The sequence below is a fragment of the Arvicola amphibius genome, chromosome 7, assembly GCF_903992535.2.
Source record: "Arvicola amphibius chromosome 7, mArvAmp1.2, whole genome shotgun sequence".
Lineage (NCBI taxonomy): Eukaryota > Metazoa > Chordata > Mammalia > Rodentia > Cricetidae > Arvicola > Arvicola amphibius.
The window spans coordinates 130,882,596-130,909,491 of record NC_052053.1 but is presented as its reverse complement, the minus strand read 5'-3'; the positions used below and the strand labels follow the sequence as shown (position 1 = coordinate 130,909,491).

Genomic DNA, 26,896 nt, shown 5'->3' with positions numbered 1-26,896 from the left:
GGAAGCATGGCGGCATGCAGGCAGACACAGTGCTGGAGAGGTAACTGAGAGTTCTACTTCTGGATCTGCAGGCAGCAGGAAAAGAAAGTGAGACACTGGCCTAGAGTGAGCTTCTGAAACCTCAGAACCCACCACAGTGACATTCTTCCTCCAAGAAGACCACGCCTACTCCCGCAAGGCCAGACCTCCTAATAGTCTCACCCACTATGGGCCTATGGGGGCCATTTTTTTTTTTTTTTTTTTTTTTTTTTTTTTTTTTTTTTGCAGACCACAGCACCAGGATTGCTGTGTGGAAAATTCGCTATTGTACACAAAATGTTGAATGAGCTAAACCGTCATGAATCCTACTGTAGCGTGTAAGGAAAGTAGCTGCTCTTCACCTGTCCTAACATCTTGACTGATCCTTCTGTAACTAAGAAAGATCAACAAAAGAAAGTATTACAGGCTTGTTTTATGTGTTCTGAGATGGAAACCTGCGTTAGGAGTGCTGAGCCTTGGTGTTTTTACGACAGGTCGAATGAAGGTGGGAAGACCAAGAAAAGCATGGTAGAGCTCCTGCTCTCCTGGCAATGAACTGGCCTTCTTAGTGAAGCCTGTTTGTTTAAGTGCTCCTCGGAAGAAATTTCTTTTCATATGTATGAACATAAACATACATATGTATGTTCTCCTCGAGCATGAAGAGCCATAATTTTGACCCCTTTCATGGAAGAAAAGCAGGGAAGGTCAGAATAACCTTCTAGCGTATTATGTCTTCCAAAATAGTCCAGCTCCTTCTTTTGGGGTAGTATATTCTGAGTACCATCGCTATGCAATATGTGTATTTTTTATGAAGTGACTTTGAGCCAGTAGATTCTTACGTGCTTGATGTTATAAAAAAAATAAGAATAGGTAATAATAGGTACTGTAAGAATGAACAAATACATAAAACCCATAAGCTAATAGACATAAGCAAAAACTTTGACATAAACCTGTGTGTGCCTGAAAATGTTGCTATTTGGAATTAGAATAAAGAGTGGAACATTAAAATGAAAACAATAGCCAAGAGAAACCATTCAAACCTTCTGGTGGTGTCACCCTCAAGTGAGAGTGGCTTTCTTTCCAGCTCTCGTCTCTAGCCAGTAAATTTACTTTCTGGATAAGACTGTGAAAGTCAGTAATGCTGGATGTCTCACCAGTGCCTTCATTTGACATTCACTGATTGATGACTCGGTCCTGTCTTATTTTCTCTATAATTTTTTAGCCATTGGCTAACGACTTCCTCAGAGAAAACACAGCATTCCCCGAGTTTGATACTAGGAGATCTGCAGGCCAGCAGTTATAGTCAGCACACAGTGCACATGTGTTTCTCAGTGCTTCTGCGTATTAGCAGAGCCGAGCAGGTAGGGCTAACCCCATCCCAGATCCTGGGAAGCATGATGATTAACTCTGATGGTCAACTTACTGGATTTAGAACCAACTGAAAGGCAAGCTGCTTAAGTACTCCTATAGGAATTTTTTAAATCATATTATTTGACTTAGGAAGACCTACCCTAAGTGTGGATAGTGTCTCCCCTGCGGCTGCTTAGATAAAGGTAGAGAGAAAGAACACAAGTGTATGTGTTTGTTCCAAGCGTTGGTTCTCCCTGGGGCGTTTGTTCTTACTGGACCGTTTATCTACCATGTTGCTGCTCCAGCACGTCAGAATTGATGTGCTCTCCAGCTCTAACCACATTTAAGTAGTATCAGTATTAATGATACCAATTTCTGACTGCCCAAGATGACAAAATTAGAACTACTTGGTATATATGTATTCAACTGTAGTTTATTTATTTGGTTGGTTGGTCTGGTTGGTTTTTCAAGATAGGGTTTCTCTGTCTAACAGCCCTAGCTGTTCTGGAACTCGCTTAGGAGACCAGGCTGGCGCTTAGGCTGGCCTTGAAATCACTGAGATCTGCCTGCCTCTATGTCTCAAGTGCTGGGGTTAAAAAGGTGTGCTACCACCGCCCGGCTTGACTGTAGTTTTAATGATAAATTTTAAAATGTCCTGTGTTTAGTGACTAGTGAGCACTTGGTAAGTATTCATTTTGTGAGTAATAAAATAAAAATGAAAAGATTCATATTGAAGAGCCATACTGTCAGCGGTAAGACATGTAACTCAAGGGTGTTCTCTTGCCTCCTGGTGCCAGTTCAGAGGATAACAGTGGGGAGACGGGAGGGGTTGTCAAACCCAAGGGGTTTTATGATTTCCCTAGCTTTGAGGACCAAGCCCCTAAGGTGTTCCCAGAATACTTATTAAACAGGAGTCCTTAGTACCTCCTCATTTTCTGCTCACAATGTGAGAACCTTCTGGGTGCTTTAGAGTATGACTTTAGTACAGTGCCTTAGAGATGCGATAGTTCATGGAGAATATGAATTCTTTGAATTTTTTTGCACAAATTACCAAAATTAAAAAGGTTTTGGATATCCAATTTGGAAGAAAAATAAATATAACCCAGAGAAAATCAGGAGTACTTTGAAGATGCAAAGCCTGTGGCGATTGTTATGTAATTAATAAAAAGAGAAAAGAAAGTTGCTGGGGACTGGGCTGCAGGTTGGGTTTTGTGTGTTTACTTCCACAGTCTCTGTTCAGGACAACCTGCTGGGACAGGTTCTCATCATCTGAAACAATTTGTAATATCAAGTTTAAACCCTCACTATTTTTCACCTACACTAAATTACATATGAGTGTCCTGCTGCCCCATTCTGTGCCAATAGCAGACCTAGGAATATTTAAATATTTGTATGCATTTCTTAATATCATGGCTGAGTTGAAATTAAGAACCTAATTCCAGCCTCACTCTTGAACTTATTTATTTTGGGGGAAAAAGTTAAATGTAGCAGTTAGGAGCCTTTTCTTAGCATATTCGTAGTTTTACATGCTGACTTTTATGAAAAAGAGGGACAGAGTTGAGTCATCAAAATTCATGAAACTTCTATTTAAGAAAATAAAGCAAAAGAGGATTGTTACATCTACACCAACTATATTCTTCCTTTGCTCTCACAGTAGTTCGGGTTGGGGGGTCCACTTATAACCATTTCCGGGTTGTGATACACCCTTCGGCATGCGTGTGACAACCTCACAGCACGATTAACACATCTATTCTTAGCTCAGGTATTTTTAGCATCACTATTTATAGAGCATATATTTTAATATTTCATAATCGTTCTTTCCGACTTTGGTAGAAACTCAGAATAGGAAAAAAAAACCTAATAGTGCAGCCGGACATGCTGGCCCACGCCTTTAATCCCAGCACTCAGGAGGCAGAGGCAGGTGGATCTCTGAATCTGATCTCTAGCCTGATCTACATAGAAAGTTCCAGGCTAGCCAGAACTACATGATGAGACTTTGTTTGGAAAAAAGAAAAAAAAAGTACACTATTAGTTTTGAATTGGCTTATGTGTTTCAGGTAAAAATTTCATCAATATTGTGATGTTATTTATACTTTAATTTGATACATTAATAAAATTTTGGAGGAAGGGGGCCTTTTATAATAAAAAGGATTGTTAAGGTGATGTCCCTTAAACATTGTGTAGTTAGAATATTTTTGACTGGTAATTTGATTTATCAATTTACAGTTCCAGTTCAGCTGCCCACTGGAGGCATTCTATTAAATAAATTGACTTTCCAAAGCCTGATAAGTCAGCTGTGTAACCCGTTCTTCTGCTTCACACATGAGTGTGTGTTCAAATACTGCAGTGAAAAAGGTTAGTTCAAATACTAACCTTTCTCGGTATGTACAAGGCTTGGGTTTTAATCAGTCTGGAGTTAGGGCAGAAGATGCATGGTAAGAGATGAAGGAATGAAGTTCGAAGAAAGAGAACTCTTGCCTCTATACGTAAAGGTGACACTGAAATCTAGAACAGTAATATCAGTAATTGGTCTGGTAAGATGGAGGCCCTGACAAGGGGCAGCAGGGAGTGCTTAAGTTGAATGGCCCCAACAATGTGTGATGAGGCCTGGGACCAAATAGGTGGTGCCCAGAAGTCCTCTGGTACTGAGCCTTAGAAAGCTGTTGTTTAGCTTTAAGATGTAATAGGCAGAATGGATCTTCTTTGATACATTGACCTTTATGCCTTTAGTTTGAATTTACATTAATGTAACAGTTTGGAAAAATTCGTACTTACAAAATTTGAATTTTTTGTGTAAAAATAAAACTAATCCCAGCTGAGTAGTCTTTTAAAAGAGTAAATATGAGACCATTGTGTATTGCCATTTTCACACTCCATGGGTGGGACTCCTAGGGGGAGACAGCATTCACTCAAGATGAGCCATGACAACATTGACAGGATTCAGTTGCCAATAAGAGGAAGCAGATACAGCCAATGAAAATCACAACCTTCTAGGATCTTAGACAAGAAATCATCAAGAAAAGGCTAAGCCATAGTGCAGGACAGTCATAATATAAAATAAATTTTAAAGACTTAAAAACTAATGCATAAAAGATATTGACTGTGTATGGATTCTGCTGACATTACGCACTGGCACATCATATTTAAAAAGCAAATGAAGTCTGTGTCATGTTGGTGCTGAGATTCCAATGGTCCTGCAGAGCTAAATACAATGAAAATTCTCTTTTAGTGTCATTAAAATAATAAGACTGCGTTGGTAAGGAATGAACACAGTTGAAAAGAATGAATTGATTTACTGAAATTAAAGTTTGGTTCAGTCAGAATTCTGCACAGAGGAATCATGAGACAGAAAAAATCTGAAGAAACACTTAAAAGATAGAGAAAAATGAATGGAAAGACCAGTGTGTGTCTAATGAGGCTTCCAGAAGGTGCTACAAGTAAAAGAATAAGCTGCAGTATTTGAATGTTAAAAGTTTGCAAAAATGGAAGTACTGAGATAAAAAGAAAAAATTATAAAGAGGGTAGATGCAATTAAAGTTGTTTCTAAATAAGTTGTGAAACCACATCACTGGGATTAAAAGCTTGCACTGCCCGGTTCCAATGGCAACTAGTGTGACTACTGGGATTAAAGGTGTGTGCTACCATTACCTGACTGTAAGGTTGACCAGTGTGGCTGTTTTACTCTCCCAATCCCCAGGCGAGCTTTATTTATTAAAATACAATTAAAATGCCACTAGAGCTAAGAACAGCCGTGAGCTGCTCATTCTCCTGCCTCTACCCCGAGTGCTAGGCTTGCAGGCATGGACCACCAAGCCTGGATACAAGGACTATTTTCTTAACATACAGCTGTTGGGAAGCTTACGGTACTTGGAATGCAGCCTAGTTGGTTGGTTCAGGGCTGGGAGGAATAAGGCGAAAGATAAGTGTTCAGTGTCAAACAGTTCTACTACAGTTGAGGCAGCACTTTCTGTCAGGCCTCCCCTAGAGAATTTTGTAAAATTAACGTCATTGTCTGTATGTTTTGGAGATAGGAACCAAAGCCCAGAGAGCTCAACACTGAGACAGCATCCTGCAGTTGTATCATGTACTTCCTAAACGGCACACTTAATAACATGTATATTTAGCAAACGTATTTGTCATGATTTTCCATTTTGCATTGCTGTATGTTCACAGATATATGTTATTTAGTTCATTACTAACAAAATGGCTGATTGAACCAAAAATTAATTCTGTCCTTTGCTCTCTCTCCTCTCTATAGCACTTGCTATCTAGACATTGATATATCTCCCTGTTCCTTATTGCGCTTCTTCCATCTGTTTCTTTCCCAAGAGTATATCTACTCCTTTCCACATCTTCTTTAATTTCTCAAGGATGCTATTATCTATGACTAAATACTTCTTTTTTCATTATCTAATTTTCTTTGAAGGAATTCACTTTTTGTTTTAGAAAAGAAAAAAAAAGGAGGGAAGGGGAGGAGGAAAGGGCAGGAGGGAAGGAGAAGACTGCAGGCTAAATAAATGCAACACCCATTGAACAAAACAAGCATCAGTTGTACTTGGTCCTGCTCCTACTTTGAAGAACATGATCTCCTTGTTTTCCATCATTGTTGACATCCCTCCCCTTTGTATTTACTACATAAGGTTACAAGTATCCCAGATCAGATCCTTCCAAAGAGGTCCCAGTAAAATAATTGTCTTCTGAAAAATTGTTCTCAAGACCTATGTCAGTACATCTTATTCTCTAAGAATTCTGGGATTTTTGAACAATGCCCTCCCCAACAGGAAGAACTGTTTTGTGAACCTGTGTGGTGCACATGGTTCTGGTGATGTTAGTGGTGGCGGTGTGGGGGCTGAAGGCAGAAGGACAGTACTGGGAAGAGCACAGAGACTGCGATGAGGTGTGTGTGGGTGGGGGGGGGACGACAGGACAGGACACGGGGATGTGTGTCAGCAAGAATAGCTGCCACGACAGATGGATTAGAACACATGCCACTTGGTCCTTCTTCCCTGGCCTCTAACTTTTGGAAGGAATCAGTAGTGCCTCATGACATGTTCTTTAGGGTCAAAGTTCTGTAACCTGCCAGACTTTACTCTCGCAGCCCTTCTCCGAGGCAGAAATTCTGTGAGACTAGCCCGTGGTGGTGTCCTTTCCAGTTCTTTTCTTTGTTTCTGCCTCTCTCTTAGAGCAAACGGGTAAACAACACCTGTCACTGGTCTGTTTCTCATACTATTTAGGGAAAATAAAAGAAAACCCCTCGTGTGGCTGCGCTGTGGATAGTTTGCCGTTTTTCCATCACAGCGTGATTGAAGTCATTTGTATAGCATTGTAGTACTGTAAATTAATGACAGTGGCCAATTCAGGAAATGGTGGTGACAAATAATGACATAGATTAAAGATCATGACGGATGGATTTGCTGTCTTCTTCACCCCAGTATTTAAACTCACTTTTAGATCGAGTCCAGGTTTTTGTTGTCGTCGTTGTTTTGTTTTTTAAAATTAACTCCCCTCGAGAGGTTACGTTTTCTATTGTCAGTACAGGGGAGGTGCCTTGAGAGGTTACCTTTTCTATTGTCGGTACAGTAGAGGTACCTTTGTGTTTCTCTTGTTTTGAAATGTTGGAAGAAGAAGGGAGGAGGGATTTAAAGAGGTGCCATGTCTTGAAGTGTGCATGCCAGCATCTTCACATCAGTTCCCTTTTTGCAGTTCTTGCCTGAGAGCTGAGGAAATTATATACGAAATAAACATCATCTTCTGCCTATCCTGCTGTGATAATGTCACCGTAATTGGGATTAAAAAAAAAAAGAAAAGTATAATTTTGCCACTTGCTAGATTCCTTTTCCTTGGTCAAAGTGTCTTGTATCCAAAAAATTCTCAGAAAATAATGCCATTTTGAGTTTCTGTATTATGTCATAATAAGAACATAACTGATTTTTACTGCAGTCCTCTTTGTGGCTTTTATTTCAAGAAAAATCCTTATGTTTAAAAATCCTTGAATGCCTATGTCTTAAGAATTGTTACCAGGCCTCTAATATTTGGTAGGTCATTATCTATAGGCCTTGTAAAGTTGAAAAAGAATAAAATTCTACTTTGATCTCATTGCCCATTGTCTATTTCAAGATGAAGTATTGGCAGGGATGTGTGTTCCAGACAGCCGGGGCTGGAGGACGGGGTGCCATGGCTAGAAGCCTGCTTCTTGCTGTTAATTCTCTCCCAGTGATTCTCCAATTTCCAGACACTGGAAGACTCTAGTGTTCATGCTGGGAAAGTGTTACTCAGGGATCATTTCTAGTTTCTATCAATTTTGGGTGGCAAGTAAAAACGAACACCGTGAGCCTGAACTTGCTGAAGCCCATTGGCGTCTTGCATAACGTGGTAGTGTGGGTCCTTGCCTTCTTGCCGTAACTGGAGTGCCTCTCCTTTGTTTTAGGGTTAGCGGTTTCCCTCCAGCTGCTGCACGGAGACATTGAACAAATCCGAAGAGAATACTCTTCAGTGTTCTCTCACGGGGTGTCCATAACGCGGAAGTTGGGTTTCTCTAACATCATCATGCCTGGTAGGTGGCTTGGGGTGCACTGAAGGGGTGAAGTATGCATATGTTCTCTGGTTTGGACATGTGGGGAAATTTTTAGACTGTCATTTTTGAAAAGTTTATATGGTCCATGTGGAGAAACTAAGTGGGATATGTGATGATGAACAAATTAAACATTATTAATTTAAAATTAAATTAAAAATTAAGTAGCTTTGGGGGCCATGGCTGCATCTCACGTATGACTTTGGTAACAACAAAAGCTGAGGTGACATCCAGTGATTTCTCTCTCTGTGGAGAAGATTAGGCCATATTAGGTGACTTCTTCATAGGGCTTTTGTTTGGTTTTTGTTTCTTAAGATGGAGAAAAATATAATCGCAAAACGAGGAGTTATATATAGGTGATCAAAATATTATTAGAAATTATTTTTAAAGAAGTTATTCTCAGTGAAGGCCAACTTGTTTCTGTGAGTACCTTTTGTGTCTATAAACAAGTTTTATAAGGTGCGGAAGGGGATGGGCACATCGGAACAGTAGAGCGGGTGATGATCAGAGAATGTGATTATCAAACTGTAGTATTTTGATTTCTTCATCTAAGAGATTATTTTCAGTGCCTCTTTAAAAGTTAAACCCTTTATTTTAATATAGTGTAAGAATATATTACATATTGAGCGATTTTTTTTACTTTATATATTTTTCTCTGTATTATTATTCATACAGTGGGGTATTCAGAGCTAATGATTCCAGCTCCTTCCCCCCAAGTTATTGCTCTCCTCAGTGCAGATAGTAAGCACCTGCCGCAACTCAGAGGACCAAATCCACGACCCAGTTCTGAGGCCCAGTGGTAGAATGGCTTAGAAAAGCCCCAAACTGCTCCACGTTGCCCAGTGTACCCTGTGATCTCTTGATTGCAATGCATTCATGCAGGGCAGGCTGGAGGACCGTTGGAAGGTTTTCTGAGATGACCTGGCCTGGTCCGCCGAAGCATGTTGAGGAACTGTTGTGGAAAATGACTGTTTATAGACCTGTTTACTTGGTGACATGCTATTCAGTGGCTCTTGCAGCCACTCATTATTTCCTCTAGTTGCTATAAATAACTGGTATTTCCTCTTTAACAAAAAAGAAAAACATTTGTCCCACTGGGAAGCTAATTGATGGGCAAATCTAATATAAAAAACATATTTAGAGCTGAGTGTGGCCAGCTGCTAGGAGAATTCCTCATCTTGGTCCCTGGGCAATATCACTTAGAAATGGAAAAGTAGAAAGCAAGGTTGGGCATTTTTCTGGCTCAAGAATCGTCTGGGTGGTTCTGGGCTCATATGGCTTTGGTCTGGTTTTAATAATGAAAGGAGCTGGAAAATAAGGCTTGCCTCTGTCCCTTCCTGGCAGTACTTTGTAATGTATGGTTCATAGTGTCCATGGAAACAGTCCCTCCAGTCACACACATAGCATCAGGCAGCAAGAAAACCTTTTAAAAAAATATTTAAGTCTTTGTTGTTGTTGTTGTTGTTCTTCGTTGACTTCTTGATTTTCCAAATAAGGTAGAAATAAAAAGATACATGCATGTGCCTAAACATCTGAGAACAGCTTTCAGATTGCCTGGGATTTTCACAGCAAGAAAGCGGTCTTTGCTCCATGTCCTTTGTTGTTTTCAGACTAGCCAGCTCATTCCTAACAGCAGCTTAGTGAGAACCTGAGCTGAAGGCTCTGGTGAAAAAATATTCACGAACAACGTTTCCGGTCACAAAGCCCTGTGGACAGTCCGCACGCAGGACCCCTCCCACCTCATTTTCTAGATAGTCCTTCAAAGTTCATTTGCATCCAGTGTGCTGATGGGGTCAGGGCAGGTGAGGCACATCTCCTACCAAGAGGACCAGGCTCATTAGCACAGATCCCCTCTGTAAACCAGATGCCTTGTGCCCTTGGCAGACAGAAGCAGACACGGACTCCTTTTCAGGTTATAGGATATAACCAGAGCCTCCTTTTGAAACTGAAAACCTGGAAGCAGAAGTTCTTCCCTTGGCTTTGCTATTATGCAAGACAACCATTTATCACCTGGTATTGAGTAGGAGGCCTTTGTGCTTTCAAGTCTGTGGGTCAGTTATTCAGTGCCTATTTTTAATAAGTATTGTTATTACTGTTAATTATTTTAGTATACCAATTTCCAGCTACAGAAGAATCATTTTCTCAGATGCCTTATCACTGTGGCGTGCAAACCAAATGCTATCTCTGAGAGGAATTTCATGCTGTGGTCTCTGAGGAAGGACAGCAACATATTTAAATCACTGCTCTTCCCCAGAAATGTAAAGGGAGTCCATACGTAATTTCAAATAACGAGTAGCCACTGTTTAAAAAGAAAAAAGAAGTGGTTAGCTTAATTTTAACAGCTTATGTTATTTAACTCAGTGCATCCCAAAGTAATCCATTGAAACTTTTCTAGTGAGTTATTCACACTGTTTTCCAGTATCGGTCTTTGAAAGCTGCTGAGTATTGGACACTCACGACACATCTGTCGATAGCCAGGTCACATTTCAGCTGCTCCATTGCCACATGGCAGCAGTAACTATATTGGACAGCCTGTCCCTAAATGTCTTAACAGACCCCACGCAAGCCAGGCCCAGGCCATTCTGAGAATGAGGAAGGTCTGAGTTCCACCAGACGTCTCGAAACAAAGTTGACTTATGTGTCTGGAAGGTCACGAAAGACTGACTCTGCCCCACACCCCTTAAGCACTCATTCTTCCTCCAGGTTAATATTCTGGGCAGATCTTTCTTTGTCTCCTTCCTGTTCCCTCTGCACCATTTTCCAGCTTGTGTCCTGTCCCTGAAGATGTGCTCACAGAATAATTGGTTAAACATACTTTTAGCTGATACGTCATTAGTACGTTCTATAGCTTTTTGCAAATCTTTAAGGCTTCTAACCCTCAAAGGAGTTAAAGTTAATGGCCAGGGTAACAGGAGGAACCAGGATCTGAGATCCGGAGACTAATTTTGATACTGAACTCAAGATTTATTTAAATTTATTTTCCAAATAACTTGTGGCTTATAGGTCTAGGATAAGAATATAATAAATATGTTTTCCTCATTTTTAAAAAGAATTTCATTCTTTTAAGTGTAGGTATTATGCTTTAGTACTTACTGGTAAAGAGGCGTGTTAACAGATGGAATTAATCCTGCAGTAATCCTCATTTTAGAGAGAGTAGATTCGAGCTAGTATGATATGATTTAATCTTCCTTAAAAATATACCCTACTTGGTCAAGATTCCTCATGCCTCTAATCCCAGCTACCTGAAGCCTGAGGAAGGAAGATCAGAGATTGAGGGCCTGCCTAAGCTTGTAAAAATATTTTCTAAATTTAACTAAAGTTCACTGAGCTTCTGTCAGAGCTGTAATGGTTGTCCATCACACAGGGTCATCGCTGATCTTAGATCTGACCCCCTGGTCACATGGAGAGCTGGTACACTCTCAGTAAGAGGACACCAGTGACTAGAGAGATGTTGGGCTTCCTTCCAGCTTCAGAACAGACTAGACATGGACATGCTTCACAGAGCAGTATTTCAAGGCTAGTCTGACCAATGCAGAATGAATACTTTTCTTGCTCAAGTCTTGTGACAACAGCTGAATTCTCTATTGAGATAGTTATTGATCATGCCTCAAACATGCATCAGAATCTCTACACTTCAGCTTCATTGATAAACTGGAATGGATAGTGCCTTCCTATAAATGCAAATTTAAGTGCTTTGTGAGGAACCCCACTCATAGCAGGCATTCAGAAAAGCAAACTGTTGGTGCTCATATTGCTGGGGTTACTACTGCAGTGGGATTCCCCTGTCTAAAACTATCAAGACTGGGAGTGTTTGAGACTTCAGAGGTATTTTAGAAATTTGAAATTTTTCCATAGGACTGGGAGTGATGGCACATGCCTTTAAGCCAGTGCTTGGGAGGAGGTAGAGCAGGCAGTTTGAGTTTGAGTCTGAGTTTGAGGCCAGCCTGGTCTACATAGTGAGACCCTGTCCCAAAATATAGAAAAAAAAAGATTTTAGAAAAGAAAGAAAGAAGAGAAATTTTTATGTGAAATTTATAGATTTAGCATTTCTCCAGTAGAAATCTGGAATGTGCCAGGCGTTGGAGGGCATGCCTTTAGTCCTCTCCAGTCACCATCATTCGTTATCCGAGTGCATGGGAAATCCAAAGTCATTCGCATCTTTTCTCTTCTTAACTGAGGGATAGTTTTTCTCTAATTCCATAAACTTTAAATGCACAGAGAAAGAGCTGGACTGGCCCTGGCCCTGGCCCTGCTATGACTCCGTGCAATGGTTACACGATTGGGTCCATGTGCATTTTGTGCCCATGTCCAGAGCCATCGCAGGGCAGCATCAAGGATCCAGGGTGTATCCTCTAGCAGAGGCTGTCCTTGCTCATTCAGGCCAGGCTACCAGTCATCCTAGTGACTGCATCCACTAGAGTGCATGCGCTCTGTTCCCCCGATGTGACCTTATCATCATTTTGCCTGCAATGTTTCGAGACATCTTTAGGTGTGCGCAGGCTTCCTAGCCAGGAGGCTTGCTAATGAGGAGAGTGTCACACACATCAAATTCGCAGAGTAATGAACCTGAGGCATGTGTGGTGTTAAAAACATTGTCACAAAAAATCCTCACACTGGCACTGTGACTCCATTTCCTACTTTGTGGTTTGTCTCATAATTACCCAAGATGCTTTCCTAACACAGTTGGGCTTATCAGCTTTTTTCCAGAGTCCTCAAAGACATGGATTTTAATTAGCACTCATCTCATTTCAACTTTCTCCTTCTGCATATTTTGGCAAAATGTGGCACCTTGTGGTATTGGAACATAGCAAGCTGCAAAATTCCTGGGGAGCGGCATATGTAGAATGCCACCAGAAGGAATGTTCGTCTCGTCGTGGGTTCTCTTTGCAAAGGAATCTTGTTTAATCTAAAGGATCTGCAAAAGATGGGGGGGGGGGGGGAGGAAGTGCTAACAGTTGAGGAGCAGAATATTAAAGCTCGCGTATGAGGTTCCCCCCATTTTTGTGGAGTTTTTGTTCAGCGAAAGTGTCAAACAATGATAATATATTTTGATCACATTCATCTATTAATACCTTCCTCTTACTCCCTCTAGTGTCCCTACCCTGTTCCCTCCCGATTTCATGTTCTTAGTTAATAACCTCATGAATCCAGTTCATGCTGCCCATATACACATGGGTGTGGGGTAATCCATTGGGGCATGAGCAACCTACCAGGAGCCACAAGGGAAGTGACCCTTTTTCTCTGACAGCTTCGCCTGCTGACAGCTCCTCCAAAGCAACAAGGAGAAGCCCCCATCCATGTTGGCATGTTGACCTGCTTGGCCTGCTAACATATGAATGTACTATAATCCAGTTCTTTTATAAGTCATAGAATCAGCACTATAGCAAAGGCATCATAGGGGCCAGCAAGATGACTCAGAGGTTAAAAGTACTTATGTGAAGGCAAATGACCTGAACTCCATCTTTAGAATTCATTAAAAGTAGAAGGACAGAACTCATCCAAAAAATTGTCCTCTGAACTCCACATGTTCAGCATGGCATGTCCCCACCCAAATAATAATAATAATAATAATAATAATAATAATAATAATAATAATAATGAAGTTTTTAAAGGATCCTGACTAACACTTTCTTCTCCTCTACCTTTACTTCATGACACAGAAACCAGAGTCCCAGGAGTTTTTAATCTCCCTATCTAGACTTTCCTATCTATCAGAGAATAACAGTGGCAGAGGGGACTAGAGCCTTGATCTCCTTATTCTGATTGTCATAGGACCCTAACAATGTTAGACATCTTTGAAGTCAGCATTTCTCTAATACTAAAGGGATGGAAGAATCCAGATAGCATGAATCAGAATTCAGCTGACTTTGAGATCTGACTTGAGGATCTAAATGCCGTTATTGCCTTGCTCCTTTGTTGAAATGTACCACTCTGCTTTGTTCTCACGAGGGCCTTCTCACTGCCTGCTTAAATTCTCCCTGCTCCTCTGTCCCCAGTGCGTGCTGCCTGCTTCTCTTTTCCATCCCAACACTGACCACCAGTAACTGTGCCTTACATTTTACTCATTATTAGAGAGCTGACTAATAATATCCCTGGCTAGGGACAGGACTCCTCTGTGCATGAAATTCTTGATGCAGAAGCCTAAGGAATTCAGTTCCCCAACACCCACATAAAAGCCAGGCTTGGTGACAGGCATGTGAAACCCCAGCACTAGGGGTATGGGGACAGGAGGACATGCTGGGCAGTCATAGTAGCTGAACCACAGTTTTGGGCTTAGTGGGACACCCAATTTCAGGGAAAAAAAGATGGGGTTTCATAGGAGATACCTAGCATCAATGCCTGGCTTCTAAGTATGTACACACAGACACAAGTGTGAGTTTGCTGCACACAATGTACACACAAAAACCTCCCTAGCTACGGAACTTCCCACTCTGCTCACTGCGGCATTTCCTGGGTCTTGGATAGTGTGTCTGTACGGAGGAGTGCTCACAGAGCTCAGTGAATAGTGGGAAGAGACTTGTGTGACATGGGCAGCACGTCCCCTGACCTTTTGTCCTCTGCGCCTACCCTACAGACATGGAGCAAACTTTCCAGACCTCCCTCATCCCTCTAGCCTTGCTGAAGTTGGAGTGTCTCTGGCCTTCCAGTAGAGGACAGCAGAAAGCACTCAGTTATTTTTTTCTCATGATAGTAAATGCTTCTGTGGATTGGAAAGGCTGACCACTCATGAAATTCTCATGGGAAAACCCCTGTCTGTCAGCCTGTGGTTCATAGTTCATAGGTTCATTTACCTACTCCACAAAGCCAGGAATCTGTTACCTAACATCTTTTAAGTGCCTTCTTTTGAATGTTGTTATCTTACTTGCCAAATCCCATTAGTGTGAAAATCATTGAAATGACCTTCCACACAAGCATTGAACAGACGTGTGCACTGCACACTAGCATCCTATCTCTCTCTGTCAAGTCTCTTGATTCAGACAGAAATCACTTCCTTTGTTGTTAACTCTGTGATGGAGTTTCTAAAATAAATATCATTAAAGGAGTGTTTGCATGTGTAGAGAAAAGGTTATATATAGCTGGCCCTCTGTATCCACAGCTAACATTCCTTGGGTTCAGTAACCTAGGACTGAAAGCATTCTGGATGGACAAACCTTCCTCTTTGCTCCTCATTGTTCTCTAAACAATGCAGTGCAGCAACCATGTACGTGGCATTGGATAGCAATGGGACAGACATGAGTTCGGCTGTGTTCGAAGATGTGTGTCAGTTCTACACAAATAATTACCCAGGCCCACAGCTTGTGGACCAGTCTGGTCCTGAACTCACAGAGATCCTCCTGCTTCTGCATCCCAAGTACTCAGATTAAAGGTGTGCACCATCACCCCCGGCTAATGTGTTGAAAAATGTTGCTTTTCTCCAGTATTTGTAAATTGTTTTCTGAAGTTGAGCTGTGTGAAAATTCTAAACTTCATGAGACCTCTCTACTGACTGTTCCACGAATGGATGTTTTATGTGCTCTTCTAAAGGGCAGTTAAGTGTTAATGCTTCGTAAATCTTCCATACTTCCTCTACTTTCTGCCTGCCTGTGTTCTGGTCAGCATGGGGACTAGCATAAGCAGTTGTCTTTGTGGAGGACTAGACACGTTGCCTGCCCCTGGAGAGCTAGAGCAGCTTTTTGTAACAGCCTTAGCCAGGGAATTTAACAAAACTCCCAGCTGCAGATACTGTGTGGCTATTTTTCCTTCTGGTAATTTGCTTCCTTAGAGGAAGTTTTTTTTAATTAAAAAAGAAAATTGCATTTTATTCATCAAATATTTGAAAGCTCTGTTAAGTAAGCTGAGACGCCGACCTGCCCATCCGAGTCTCTGATATGGTGCTATGCCGACTGATCCACTCTTGGTCTTTTCTTTGAAGCGTGCTAGTTGGCTTCAGTTTGTGTTTCTTGGAGTAATAAGAAAGGGGTAATATTAGCAGACACTGCTAACAATAAAAATACAGATGATTTTTGTATATCTTGAGAAAGTTGGAATCTAGGCTCTTTTTTATTTGTTTTACAGTTTGATGATCTGAAATACTAAGTTGGGTTTATGTGTGTGACTGAACTATTCTACATCTGTTCAGAAAGCAATAATGTGGATTCTTTCAACAGTGAGATAATTTTGTCCATGGACTTTGGGAAGGATTTATGTAATTGTAGTCATTGCAGGGCCTGCCACTTCATTCCGTTTAGGTATTTCTTCTCTCTAAAGGGCCATGTGTCTATGAAATAATAATTCAGGCTTCTGTGAGCTACCTCTGCTGGGCTGTCGTTCTGCTGTCATACCTCATAAATGAAATGAAGGAAGTATGGGGAAATGGTGAGACAGACGATAACTGCCTCTTAGCAGCCGCCCTGTGTGTCTCCTAAGTGCGCACTTGCTACACACTGTAGCCCTGGATGCAGCTATGCTGGCGGTGGCCCCCTCCAGTATTGGCAGCGGGGGCAGAGACCAGTTTACTCAAGTGTGAATGTGCTGAGGCTTTTGTGTTCGTAATGTAACCATACCACATATTTTTATAAACTAAAGTTTGGCTTGGCTTGGTAGAGTATTCCTAATATATGTAACGTGTTTTTACTGTTCCCAATAGGTGAAATGAGGAATGATTTATATATCACCGTAGAAAGGGGAGAATTTGAGAAAGGGGGAAAGAGTGTGGCCAGAAATGTGGAAGTTACAATGTTCATTGTGGACAGTAATGGACAGCCCTTAAAGGTATGTTTACCCTAGACAGCCTTTGGTGTGGCAGTTTTACCCTTGCTATGGCTGCCTTTCCAACTGTGATCATTTCTGGAGTTTGGTGCTGTTTGTTTGTTGAGAAAGTAATAACAGACCCACTCTTGGTAGAAGTGTTTTCTGTGAACCCAGCTTGGTGGAGAAGTATTTTTCCTGTTCTTCTAAAGCAGTGGTTCTCAGCCTTCCTAATGCTGCGGCCCTGTAATACGGCTCCTTATAGTGCAGTGCTCCAACCATAAAATGACTTTTCCTACTTCATAACTGTAATTTTTCTACTGTTATGAATCATAATGTAAATAACTGTGTTTTACGAGGGTCTCAGGCAACCCCTGTGAAAGGGCCGTGACCCATAGGTTGAGAACCACTGTTCTAAAGTCTAAACTGGGCATTCATGGTCACCCACTGGGTCATAGAAGAGACTCTAACCTCAGGGGACTCGGGACTTGGTTCCTTAAGAGTTGAGTTCTCACATCATCTGGGCCTACCCTTGGCACCGGAGGCCTTGGACCACTGGCTCAGAATCAAACCCTCACCTCACTAAGCAGAGCAAATGCAGGAACATACAGAGGTGTGTCTGTGTGTGTGTGGGGGGGGGGTAATGTCCAGTGCAATGCTTCCTGGGTAGCAGGCAGACAGTAGCCAACGCTCTGCCTCTTGCAGTCTTAAGAGAAGCTGACTTTACCTCACATGCTTCTTTCTTAGGATTTTATCTCCTTTGGCTCTGGAGAACCACCTGCTACAGAGTACCACTCCTTCGTGCTTTATCATAACAACAGCCCCCGGTGGTCGGAGCTGCTGAAACTTCCCATTCCTGTGGATAAGTTCCGGGGCTCCCACATCCGCTTTGAGTTCCGGCATTGTTCAAGTAAGTGTGGGAGTGCCCCCCCCCCCCCCCCCCCGCACTCCCCGCTCTCCGCAGCTCTGTGGGCTCCAGGCTGGTCCTGTGCTTGCTGTGGGCAGATCTGAAGAAAGAGCAAGCAACAAAGGAGGGAGGAAGGCAAGCAAGCCGTGGGAGTCCTGGAAGTGAGGGGGCTGACTCCTGGAGAAACTGGGACAGAAAAGGAGGAAAAGAAGGGGGAGAGTTTAAAATCTCAGAAAGCCCAAGGATTCTCTGTAATTTAGTTGTTCTGATTAAAAATCCGGTTCGTCATGTACAACCTAGAGAATTTGAACAGAAGGGGGAGACACAGCATCAGACAAACTATTCCTGTCTGGTGGGCTTGGGCAATCCCGACCTTCAGGAAGCTGACTCAGCTCCGAGAAGCCCCCTTGGAATATTCTGGGCGTTGGAGGCTACTGGAACATGTTGGTGAAGCTCAGTCTTGTGTTGACTTGTGTCTGCATCACCGTGCCATTCTGGGTGATGGTAAAATGACAGATACTGTCAGCAGGGAGAGTCTTTGCAGATAGAACAGTTATCTCATTCTACAGATTTAAAGAGCTCAGGACAGAACCGTGCTGACTTGTCCCTGTGGACGTTATTGGTCACAGCCTCCGTTATCCCAGCAGCTGCTGAGCTATCACAGAGTATGTGCTCAGTTGACCTTTATTTTATTACTGACAATCCCTACAAGTTAGCATGGTGATGCTGGGGACGTGTATATGTCAATAAGTTACTTCTTTAATATGAAAAGAAAGGTAGAAATTCTGAGGTTAGTAAGGAAAAAAAAATCACATATGGAAGTTGATAACATCTATGTCTCCATTTTTAACTTACTGTGCTAATTTATAAAGATTACCATGGGTCCATATGTATAGGGAAAACCATATATTTCATATGATTTCATTTAATGAAGTGGGTAGACAATAAGAACCATCTGTTTCAGGGTGGGTGGCAGAAATCAAACTTTACATAGTAGACATTTGACACCCACTCTACGTCCAAGGTGTCGATGGGAAATGAATGAAGTCTGGGTTGAAAACTTAAACTAGGAGATAAGAACATGAAGGTTAGTGGTCCGTTATAGATATTTAATAAGCTGTACCTGGGGCAGGGCTCTCCCTGATCTGTAACATTTGATAATTCCCGTGGCAACTCTTCCAGCTTTTAAGCACAAACATGACTGTATGGAATGTCAGCTTAGGCAAAGATGCCTGTTTCAGCTGCTGATCCAGCACAGTCTGGCTCCACCACAGCATCCATTTGGTATCTTTAAAGGCAGGAAACTGGTTGAAGTTCTTGAGTAGCAAATTTGATAGCCAGGGAAGTCCCAGAATGGATCTGTCTCTGTAGGGTGCATTTACATCTGGAAAGTGAGTGGCTGTTTAGTGACCTTGAGAAAGACTAGACCAGGGGTTGGAGGACAGTCAAAGGGTCCAGGAGGCTAAAGGAAAGTGCTTTTTCCAAGAGAGAATTGATCGGATATGTCAGCTGCTAATGATACATGAGATGAAAGCAGAGGAATTACTATTTGACTTCATATCATAGAAATCCCTGGACCTGACAAGCAGTCTGGTGGATTTGTAGTGGTGGATGTGAGCTGAAAGACAAGAAGGAGGAGAGGAAGGGGACATGATAAACAGACAATTCTTATGAGAACGTATGCAATAGAGGGGCATGTTTATGGCTGAACAACTCAGTACTTTTCAAGATGTCAGGTCTTCCTGACTGAATCCATAGGTCCAGTATAGTCCTAGTGAAAAAAAATCCCAACAAGTGTTTTTAATGAATTAAAACAAAAAAAAAAGGTCTTGAAGTTGATATTTATAAAAGATCCAGCATAGCCAATATAAAAGAAATAATTTAGAGGAATGAATGCCATTACATGACTGTATGACTTACCATCAAGTCGGTTGGGGTTGGGGGTATATCTCATTGGTAGAGTGCTTGCCTAGTATGCACAGGGCCCCAAGTTCAACACCCAGCATGTGTACAAAGCGGGTAGCACAAGCCTGTAATTCTAGCACTCGGGAAGGAGAGGTGGTAGGATAAGAAGTTCAAGATCATACTGAACTAGATAGTAAGTTCTAGATAAATTGCAATAATCAATGCAATATGCTATTATAAAGGACTAGACAAAATATTACTGGGATAGACCGGAGAGCCAAAGAAAGAATTCAAGATAGCCAAAGGATATTTGCAAAGAAGCAAACAAGTCCATGGAGGTACAGAGGCATTTTAAACAGATGGTTCTGGCACATCTGCTCATCTACAGGGAAAATTGAAATCTAGCTACTTACTTTATATTCTCAAAAAAATCAACTCAAAATGAATAATAGGTGTAAATGTAAACCATGAAGCTTCAGAAGTGCTAGAAGTTAACATAGAAGAAAACTTAGTAACCATGGGCTTGGCAGCGACTCTGTAGACAGGAACAGAGCCCTGAAAGGAAAAGCTGATGAGCTGGAGGGCATTGAGGTTAAAATCTTTTTTCTGAAAGCCTTAGGGACTAGGCCTCTTGGTGCAGAAACAAGATCTCCTAGTTCTTCCTGGTGGCCCCTTTTACCCATTCCTTCTAATCCATCTCCAGTCCTTTGTGGCTCTGCCTACCCACAAAACCTGTCTACCAGGGAGCCAAAGCAGCCACCCTAGGCTGGGGCTCAGCTGAGTATCGTTTAGCCCTTATCTGAAGCTTCCTCTTGTAATAGGTGATAAGTAACCAAGAGATCCCCTACAATGTACAGAGCGTGAGAGACTTTGGGGCGCTCAGTGCTAATCGGGATGTCCTTATCGCATTCCTTTCCCTGAAGGCTCAGGGGTCTGTTAGGAAGAGGAGGCAGAAGGAACTGGAGATGGTGGGGGACTCCAATGAGACAGCATCTTCCAGACAGAACAGGCCTGACACACGTGTGAACTCAGAGTCTGTGACAGCCCGCCAAAGACCACCCAAGTTCAAGTCAAACAAAATCTCAGCCCTGAAAAGAGGAAGTATCCACAGAGCCCCCAAACTAGCCAAGAAACTGTTTGCAATTGACACCTGCTGGGAAAAGGAAAAGTCAGTTTTCTTCAGTGCAGTATCACTGGGTACATCAACACATTCCTAGTCAGGCCCCAAACCCAGGAGGTTTGCCCAACACAAAATGGACTTTGTGTGTGTGTGGCCTGCACATGTGCCTTTCGTTATTTTTTTTTTGTCTGATAGTCTCTATTTCTGTTTGTCTGTTTTGATTTTTGCTTTTTGTCATTTTTCCTGTTGCTGTAGGGGTAGGGAGATAGAGAGCGTCTGGGATGAGCTAGGAGAATATGATTAAAATTTACTGTTTGGAAAATTAATAAAAATAAAGATATTTTTCTGTCTGCCAAAGATATGATCTGAATAGTTAAAAGATAAGTCACAGATTAGGATAAACTATCTGATAAAGGCATCCCTGATTAAGGACTGTGATCCAAAATACATAGAACTCTTAACACATGGTAATAATAAGACAATGAACATATGCAGACGAGAGCTTGAAGACTTCTCAGCAAGGATTTATGCAGCTAGCACACACGCACACAGAAGATGTTTTGTGTCACATCATGTGTCATCATTGAATTATGATAGTCTTGAATGGCCAAACTCCCGGGCACTGGCAGCACAAATGCTGGCAGCGCTGTGGAGCAGCCAGAGCGCTGCGCTGACTCACTCACCAACACTAAGGCCGCAATCCCTGTGCTGGTGTCTTGTAAAGGATGCTTAGCCTCGCCACATTCTAGCAGTTTTGCTTCTTGGATTTGAAAACTTATGTCAACCCAATAACCTGTTCACAGCTGTTGAGAACAGATGTTTCCTGATTGCCCAAACTTGGAAACAACCAAGATGTCCTTTGGTGGGTAAATGGATGATTGAACTGTAGTACATACTGATGGCGAAATAATAGCCTACACTTCAAAGGCAAGTGGCAGCCGTGTTGATGAGACTTCACTGGTGTTGCTTTTCTGACATTTCTAGCAGACATAGTGTCACAGCACACTTCCTGTTCTTGCTCTTACAATGTTTCTGTTGCCTCTTGCTCTATGATCCCTAGCCTTAGGTTTGGGAGTCAGGTTGTAGACATTAACCCTGGGTACAGGCGGTCACTTGTTATCTGCATTTTGATCTGTTGTGATTCTCTCCAGTGGTCTCCATCTTGCAAAGAGACGTTAAGTACACATAAAGTGTCATCATGCCCATCTAAACAAGACCTGGAAAAGGGCGACACCAGTAGCCATAACATAGGAAAGGAAGACACCTCATAGGGCCCAATCCTAAAGAACTACAGGCAGCTAGCAAATGCTGAGAGCTTTTCCCAAAAATGCTGAGAGTCTTCCCAAGGGAAGAGCCCCCTAATGGTTCCCTAATACCTAATAAGGGAGGGGTTCCAGGTAAGGGTTGCAAAAAAGGAAAATTATGTAATTATATTTCAGTTTCAAATAATAAAAGTAGACGTCAATCTGTGCTTGTACAAGAAATGTTCAGGTCCATGAGAAAGCCTTAAGTGAATGCCACAGCGTGAACAAAGCCAATCTGAGGAGGCCATGCGCTGTGTGATGTCACACAGCGTGCACAAAGCCAATCTGAGGAGGCCACGTGCTGTGTGATGTCAGGTGAAAAGCAGTTTGAAAAAGGTCGAACTAGGGAGGCAGTGAGATGCTTAGTGGTTTCCATGAGGCCGTGCTGTAAAAACGAGAAACTTCAGTAGGGAAATGGAGAAGGCTGTCCAGCTAAGGAGCCATTGCGTTACCGTGCAGTAGCCAAAGTGAAACAGGCTAGTGTGTGTGGAATGAACCGGAAGTTAGATTTAACCAGGACAGAGTTGCAGTGGACTTGGGGAGGCCAAAGATTTAAAGGCAGTGTGAATGGGGGTGGGGGGGAACACAGAACTAGGAAGTGGAGAGGCGGGGAGGAGGGGGAGATACATGAATGAGCTCCGGGAGGGAGGATTATTGCAGGAAACTCTAAGAGCAATGACCTGGAAAGTCGGGAGGAACCTTCCGCAAACTTGTGGTATTTTGAGAGTAAGGGATATCAGCCTCTGCAGAAGCCTCTTCAGTCCATGCTGCTCACTGATGCCGACTGAATAGCCAAGGATGGGTGGCCACCCTTTCAGACATCCTTGTCTTATAACACAAGGCTAATTTGAGAAAAGTATTGTTTTGTTTCTCATCTTGACTAATTTTGCTTGCTATAGAATCTTTATTCTTTGTTTTCTAATTGAATTTTGCAAACTACATATTAAAAAAAAGATAGTGAAATAAGGTTCAGGAATTCTTTCTGAGCCAGTGTCGTGAATCATGAGCTGACTCGGTACTGTGTTGTGGGGACCTCACCCTAGGCACTTCTGCTGTCATTCTGATGAGCTTTTAGAAGCATCGGTCTTTCCCCACCTTCTCTCGAGTTGAAATGAATTACTTTGAAAGGAAATCTTCTTTCAAGGCACACGTTTAATGAGTTCACATATCCAGGACGTCCTCCTGTTAGGGGTTGCGTACCCTCTTCGTCAGATGATGGGGACAGTTGTGAGGGAAGAGCGGGTGGCTGAAACTCTTGTATAATGTTTGAGATTCCCCAGACATCGACGTCCTCAGCTCAGGTCTCACCGTGTCCACAACTGAGCTGTTCTGCTCGAGTGTCATGATCCACTGACACCTTCATTGCAGAAAGACCAGCCCTTCAGCAATCACAGACTCTGGCTTGCTTCCCTTACTACCCTCATGCCCACGTGCCCACATGCCCACATGCCCACATGCCAGGGAGAATGCAGTTCAACTAAAAGCTTTTTAGCGCTTACTCTGTTTTTGGAGAAAAACAGATTGCTAGAAGGGCAGGAATGGCTTGAAAGATCTAGAGCAAGCTGCTTAATGTCCTTGATTTCCATTCTGCTTCCTGTAAATAACAGCTAGCATCCTCGGCATCAGGGTTGTCCTAATTAGGGGTCTGAAAAGTCCCTGCCTCATCTCCGGCTTGCCGAGCATTGCAGCTGACCCACACTAAGGCAGCCTACAAGTTGTACTTTCTTCCCAGAAGCCATGAAGAAGCCAGGGAGCAGCCTTAAGGCCGTCTGTCCTCACACATTGACCAGGACGGCTTGAATGTTCCCTTTCAGAGGGCCGTAGACAAAGCTCTGCTCCTCACAGCCGGGCTGCCCTTCATTACACATTATTGGTTGAGATCCTGCTACGTCCCAGATACTGCTTGAAAAGAATAAACAACTGAGAATTCTGCCTGAATGAAACTTACTATTGAGGGGTTGGGGTAAGATGTGAGGCGAGAAAAGCAGTCCAAACACTTTTTTAGAACACAGTTTCAGATACTGAGTCCTGTGAAAACAATTGGACAGGGAACATAACCTAAAATTTAGGACGCCTGAGTACGGGGTCCAGATAGGAGTCCTACCACGAAAGCAGTTCTCCACTGTGTTGGGGGCCTGGCATGTGCAGGGGCAGGGCGATAGTCATTGATGCTCATGATTCTTCCAAATAAGATGTCAGTTATATGAACATGTACTTCAATAAGCAAGTCATTGTTCTCCTCTACAGCAAAGGAGAAAGGAGAGAAGAAGTTGTTTGGTTTCTCTTTTGTTCCCCTCATGCAAGAAGATGGGAGGACTCTTCCAGACGGCACACACGAGCTCATCGTGCATAAGGTACCAATAAGCCCTATTGATGATAGACTGAAAAGCAGTGCACGTGATTGGCCGCATGTCTTATAGCGTTAGAAAGGGGGAAAAATCACTGAAATGAAGAGTTCAAAATAAGGTTGTAGGCCAGGCATGGTGGGTTACTGCTTTATTCCAGCACTCTGGGAGGCAGACACAGGCAGGTCTCAGATGAAGATCAGCCTGGTCTACACAGTGAGACCTTGTGCAAAAACGAATATGAATACACACACACACACACACATATATATACATATTTATATATACATATTTACAGCGTCTTCCTGAAAGGATTATTTTTAAGTTTTCTGTCCCTATGGCACATTACACACACACACACACAAACACACACACACCTATATATATTTGCATATATTTTGATATTGGGGTGAATTCATTCCTTTCAAGTTAGGCACATGTTAGGCAAGTCTCAAGCAAGCTGCTGAGACATATTTTTTAAATGACTTATTGTTTTCATCTTACTTTAGGAATAAATTTGTTAGCATGAACTGGGGTGTTAATCTCAAAGTGCTTCCTATTATTATAATGGGGTTAAATAAACCTTAGAAATAGTTTTGTCTGTACTACAGATACATACTGTCTTATAAATCTTTATATATCCTCAGAGGAAAGTTTACTAAGTTAAACATTGCTTTTAATTTTATCTGTGCTTTGTTATAAAAACTTTTATTTTAAGTCACAATTATTTAAAAAAAGAAAAAACAAAAAGCATTGGAACAAAGTATGCTCGTGTAGGCATTTTACATTAAAATTCAGAGAGCAGGAACTGACTAGGAATTATCAGAGAATACTCATTAAATCAAATACAGAGGAAAATGTATTGTTTAAGCATGCATGCAGTTTTCTCCAAAATACTCCTGCTGGGGAAGGTCTGCCATCGCTGGAGCCCAGGATTCCTTTGTGCCTACTTGGGCAAACAGAAGCCACCAGACAGGAACTTTGCTAACTTCCTGTGCCCTCTCCCTGCCACCTGAACCCTTATCTGCCCTCTTGTCTCTCTTCCTGCTTCCTGTCTGAGGGTATGAGGTCAGATGCTTTCTTCCCAAAGCCAGTTCTGCCTCCAGCACCCAGCCCTTTCTTCCCGTGTCCTCCCTTCCCCTGCATCTGTAACTGTTTCCTGTCTAGTACCATTTATTCAGGATGTAAGCATACGGCAGCACTCGGCTTCCTTCTTTAGCAGGCATACATTTCCTCTTCCCTTCCCAGCTCTTGTACAGTGGGAAGTCTGGCCTTGCTGTCTCCACTCCTCTGTCCCATCAGTTCTCCGAGATACCTATTTCCACCCCTCATAGGAACCTCCACCATAAAACTGCTGCTTATCCAGGGGCTACAGACCCTGGGGAAAGGAATCCTTACTTCTGAGCCATTGTTGTACCAGCAAGCTGCATCCCTAGCCTTCTCCTTTTATATTTGGAAAGGGTTTTGATAAGTTGCCTTAAGTTGATCTCAAAGTACAGTCTTCCAACCGTAGCCTCTCAAGTAGCAAACACCACAGGCATGCTCAACTCTGCCTAGCTACTGAGGTTTTCTTATTTAAGGTATCTGGGCTGGTTCCAAGACCTTTTCATGTTGGAAAACCCTGTGGTCCAGGCATACTATAATCCATATACTTGTGGGTTTTAGTGGTTGTTTTCGATTCAGAGAAAAGCTGGAATATACCCACATATGCTGCACCCAGTTCCTTACATTATAACCTTCTGCATAAACAATAACACATTAGCAGTAAACCTGTCTGGGTAATAAAATACTGTTACAGGAAGGTATTTTTGTAGGTTTCTGTGAAACAGAAAGTTTCACCGAATGTTTCCCCTAATTTCACGTGGCTCCACTCCAGGACCCACTTGGCATTTAGCCGCCTGCCACTGATTCATTCACGTGTGCACCCCCTCCCCGCCTCTTGCTCTTGTCTGCATTGTATCTCCCCTTCCTTGCCTTGCTTCCTCTTGTGCTTTATGATCGAGCTTTAATACCCCTTTCCCCATAAAGCCTTCCTTCCCTACCGCAGCAGAGCTAGTATCCCGTGGTCTTTGTCACAGCTTTGAAATCAGCCGTAGCTCATGGCGCGGTGGTCTGGGGTGTGAGGTCTTCAAAACACGACTAGTGTCTTTTTCCTGACTGAATTTGTTATTGCTGTTTTATTTTGGTTTTTGAGACAGGGTTTCTCAGTAGCTTTGGAACCTGTCCTGACACTAGCTCTTGTAGACCAGGCCTCTAACTCACAGAGATCCACCTGCCTCTGCCTCCTGAGTGCTGAGATTAAAGGCGTGCACCACCACCATCAGGCTCCTGGTTGACTTATTACTGAATTGAAGTATGGGCAAATATTATGAATTTAGAAGATTTATAGTAATATTAGCACTCCTGTTGGAGCCCTCTGTCATGGTGTGTGGCCCACATAAGCTTTTGGGGAACGTGACTTTGTTTTCTTTCTAACCTGACATTCCATATTTATCAAGAAAGTTACAAGACATTCAAAATTTAAAAGTGAGTTAAAAGTGTAGTGGAGAAAGGCAGTGTCGCATGGTGTGATTGAGACAAGCTTCCTTCCATCCCGAAGCTGACACTGAGTAATACTGCATCATTAGGCAAATCACATAAGGGCCTCGG

The 26,896-nt window shown here is 42.4% G+C and overlaps 1 protein-coding gene across 2 annotated transcripts in view; it reads left to right on the top strand.

Moving 5' to 3' along the window:
* Window positions 1-26,896, top strand: part of Dock4 (dedicator of cytokinesis 4) — a 412,188-nt gene that overhangs the window by 244,507 nt on the left and 140,785 nt on the right. For both annotated transcript variants that reach the window (XM_038335987.1, XM_038335988.1), the window contains exons 13-16: window positions 7,796-7,921; window positions 16,566-16,690; window positions 17,414-17,576; window positions 24,150-24,256. In XM_038335987.1, coding sequence (XP_038191915.1) covers window positions 7,796-7,921; window positions 16,566-16,690; window positions 17,414-17,576; window positions 24,150-24,256 — 521 coding nt within the window. The remainder of the gene's footprint in view (window positions 1-7,795; window positions 7,922-16,565; window positions 16,691-17,413; window positions 17,577-24,149; window positions 24,257-26,896) is intronic.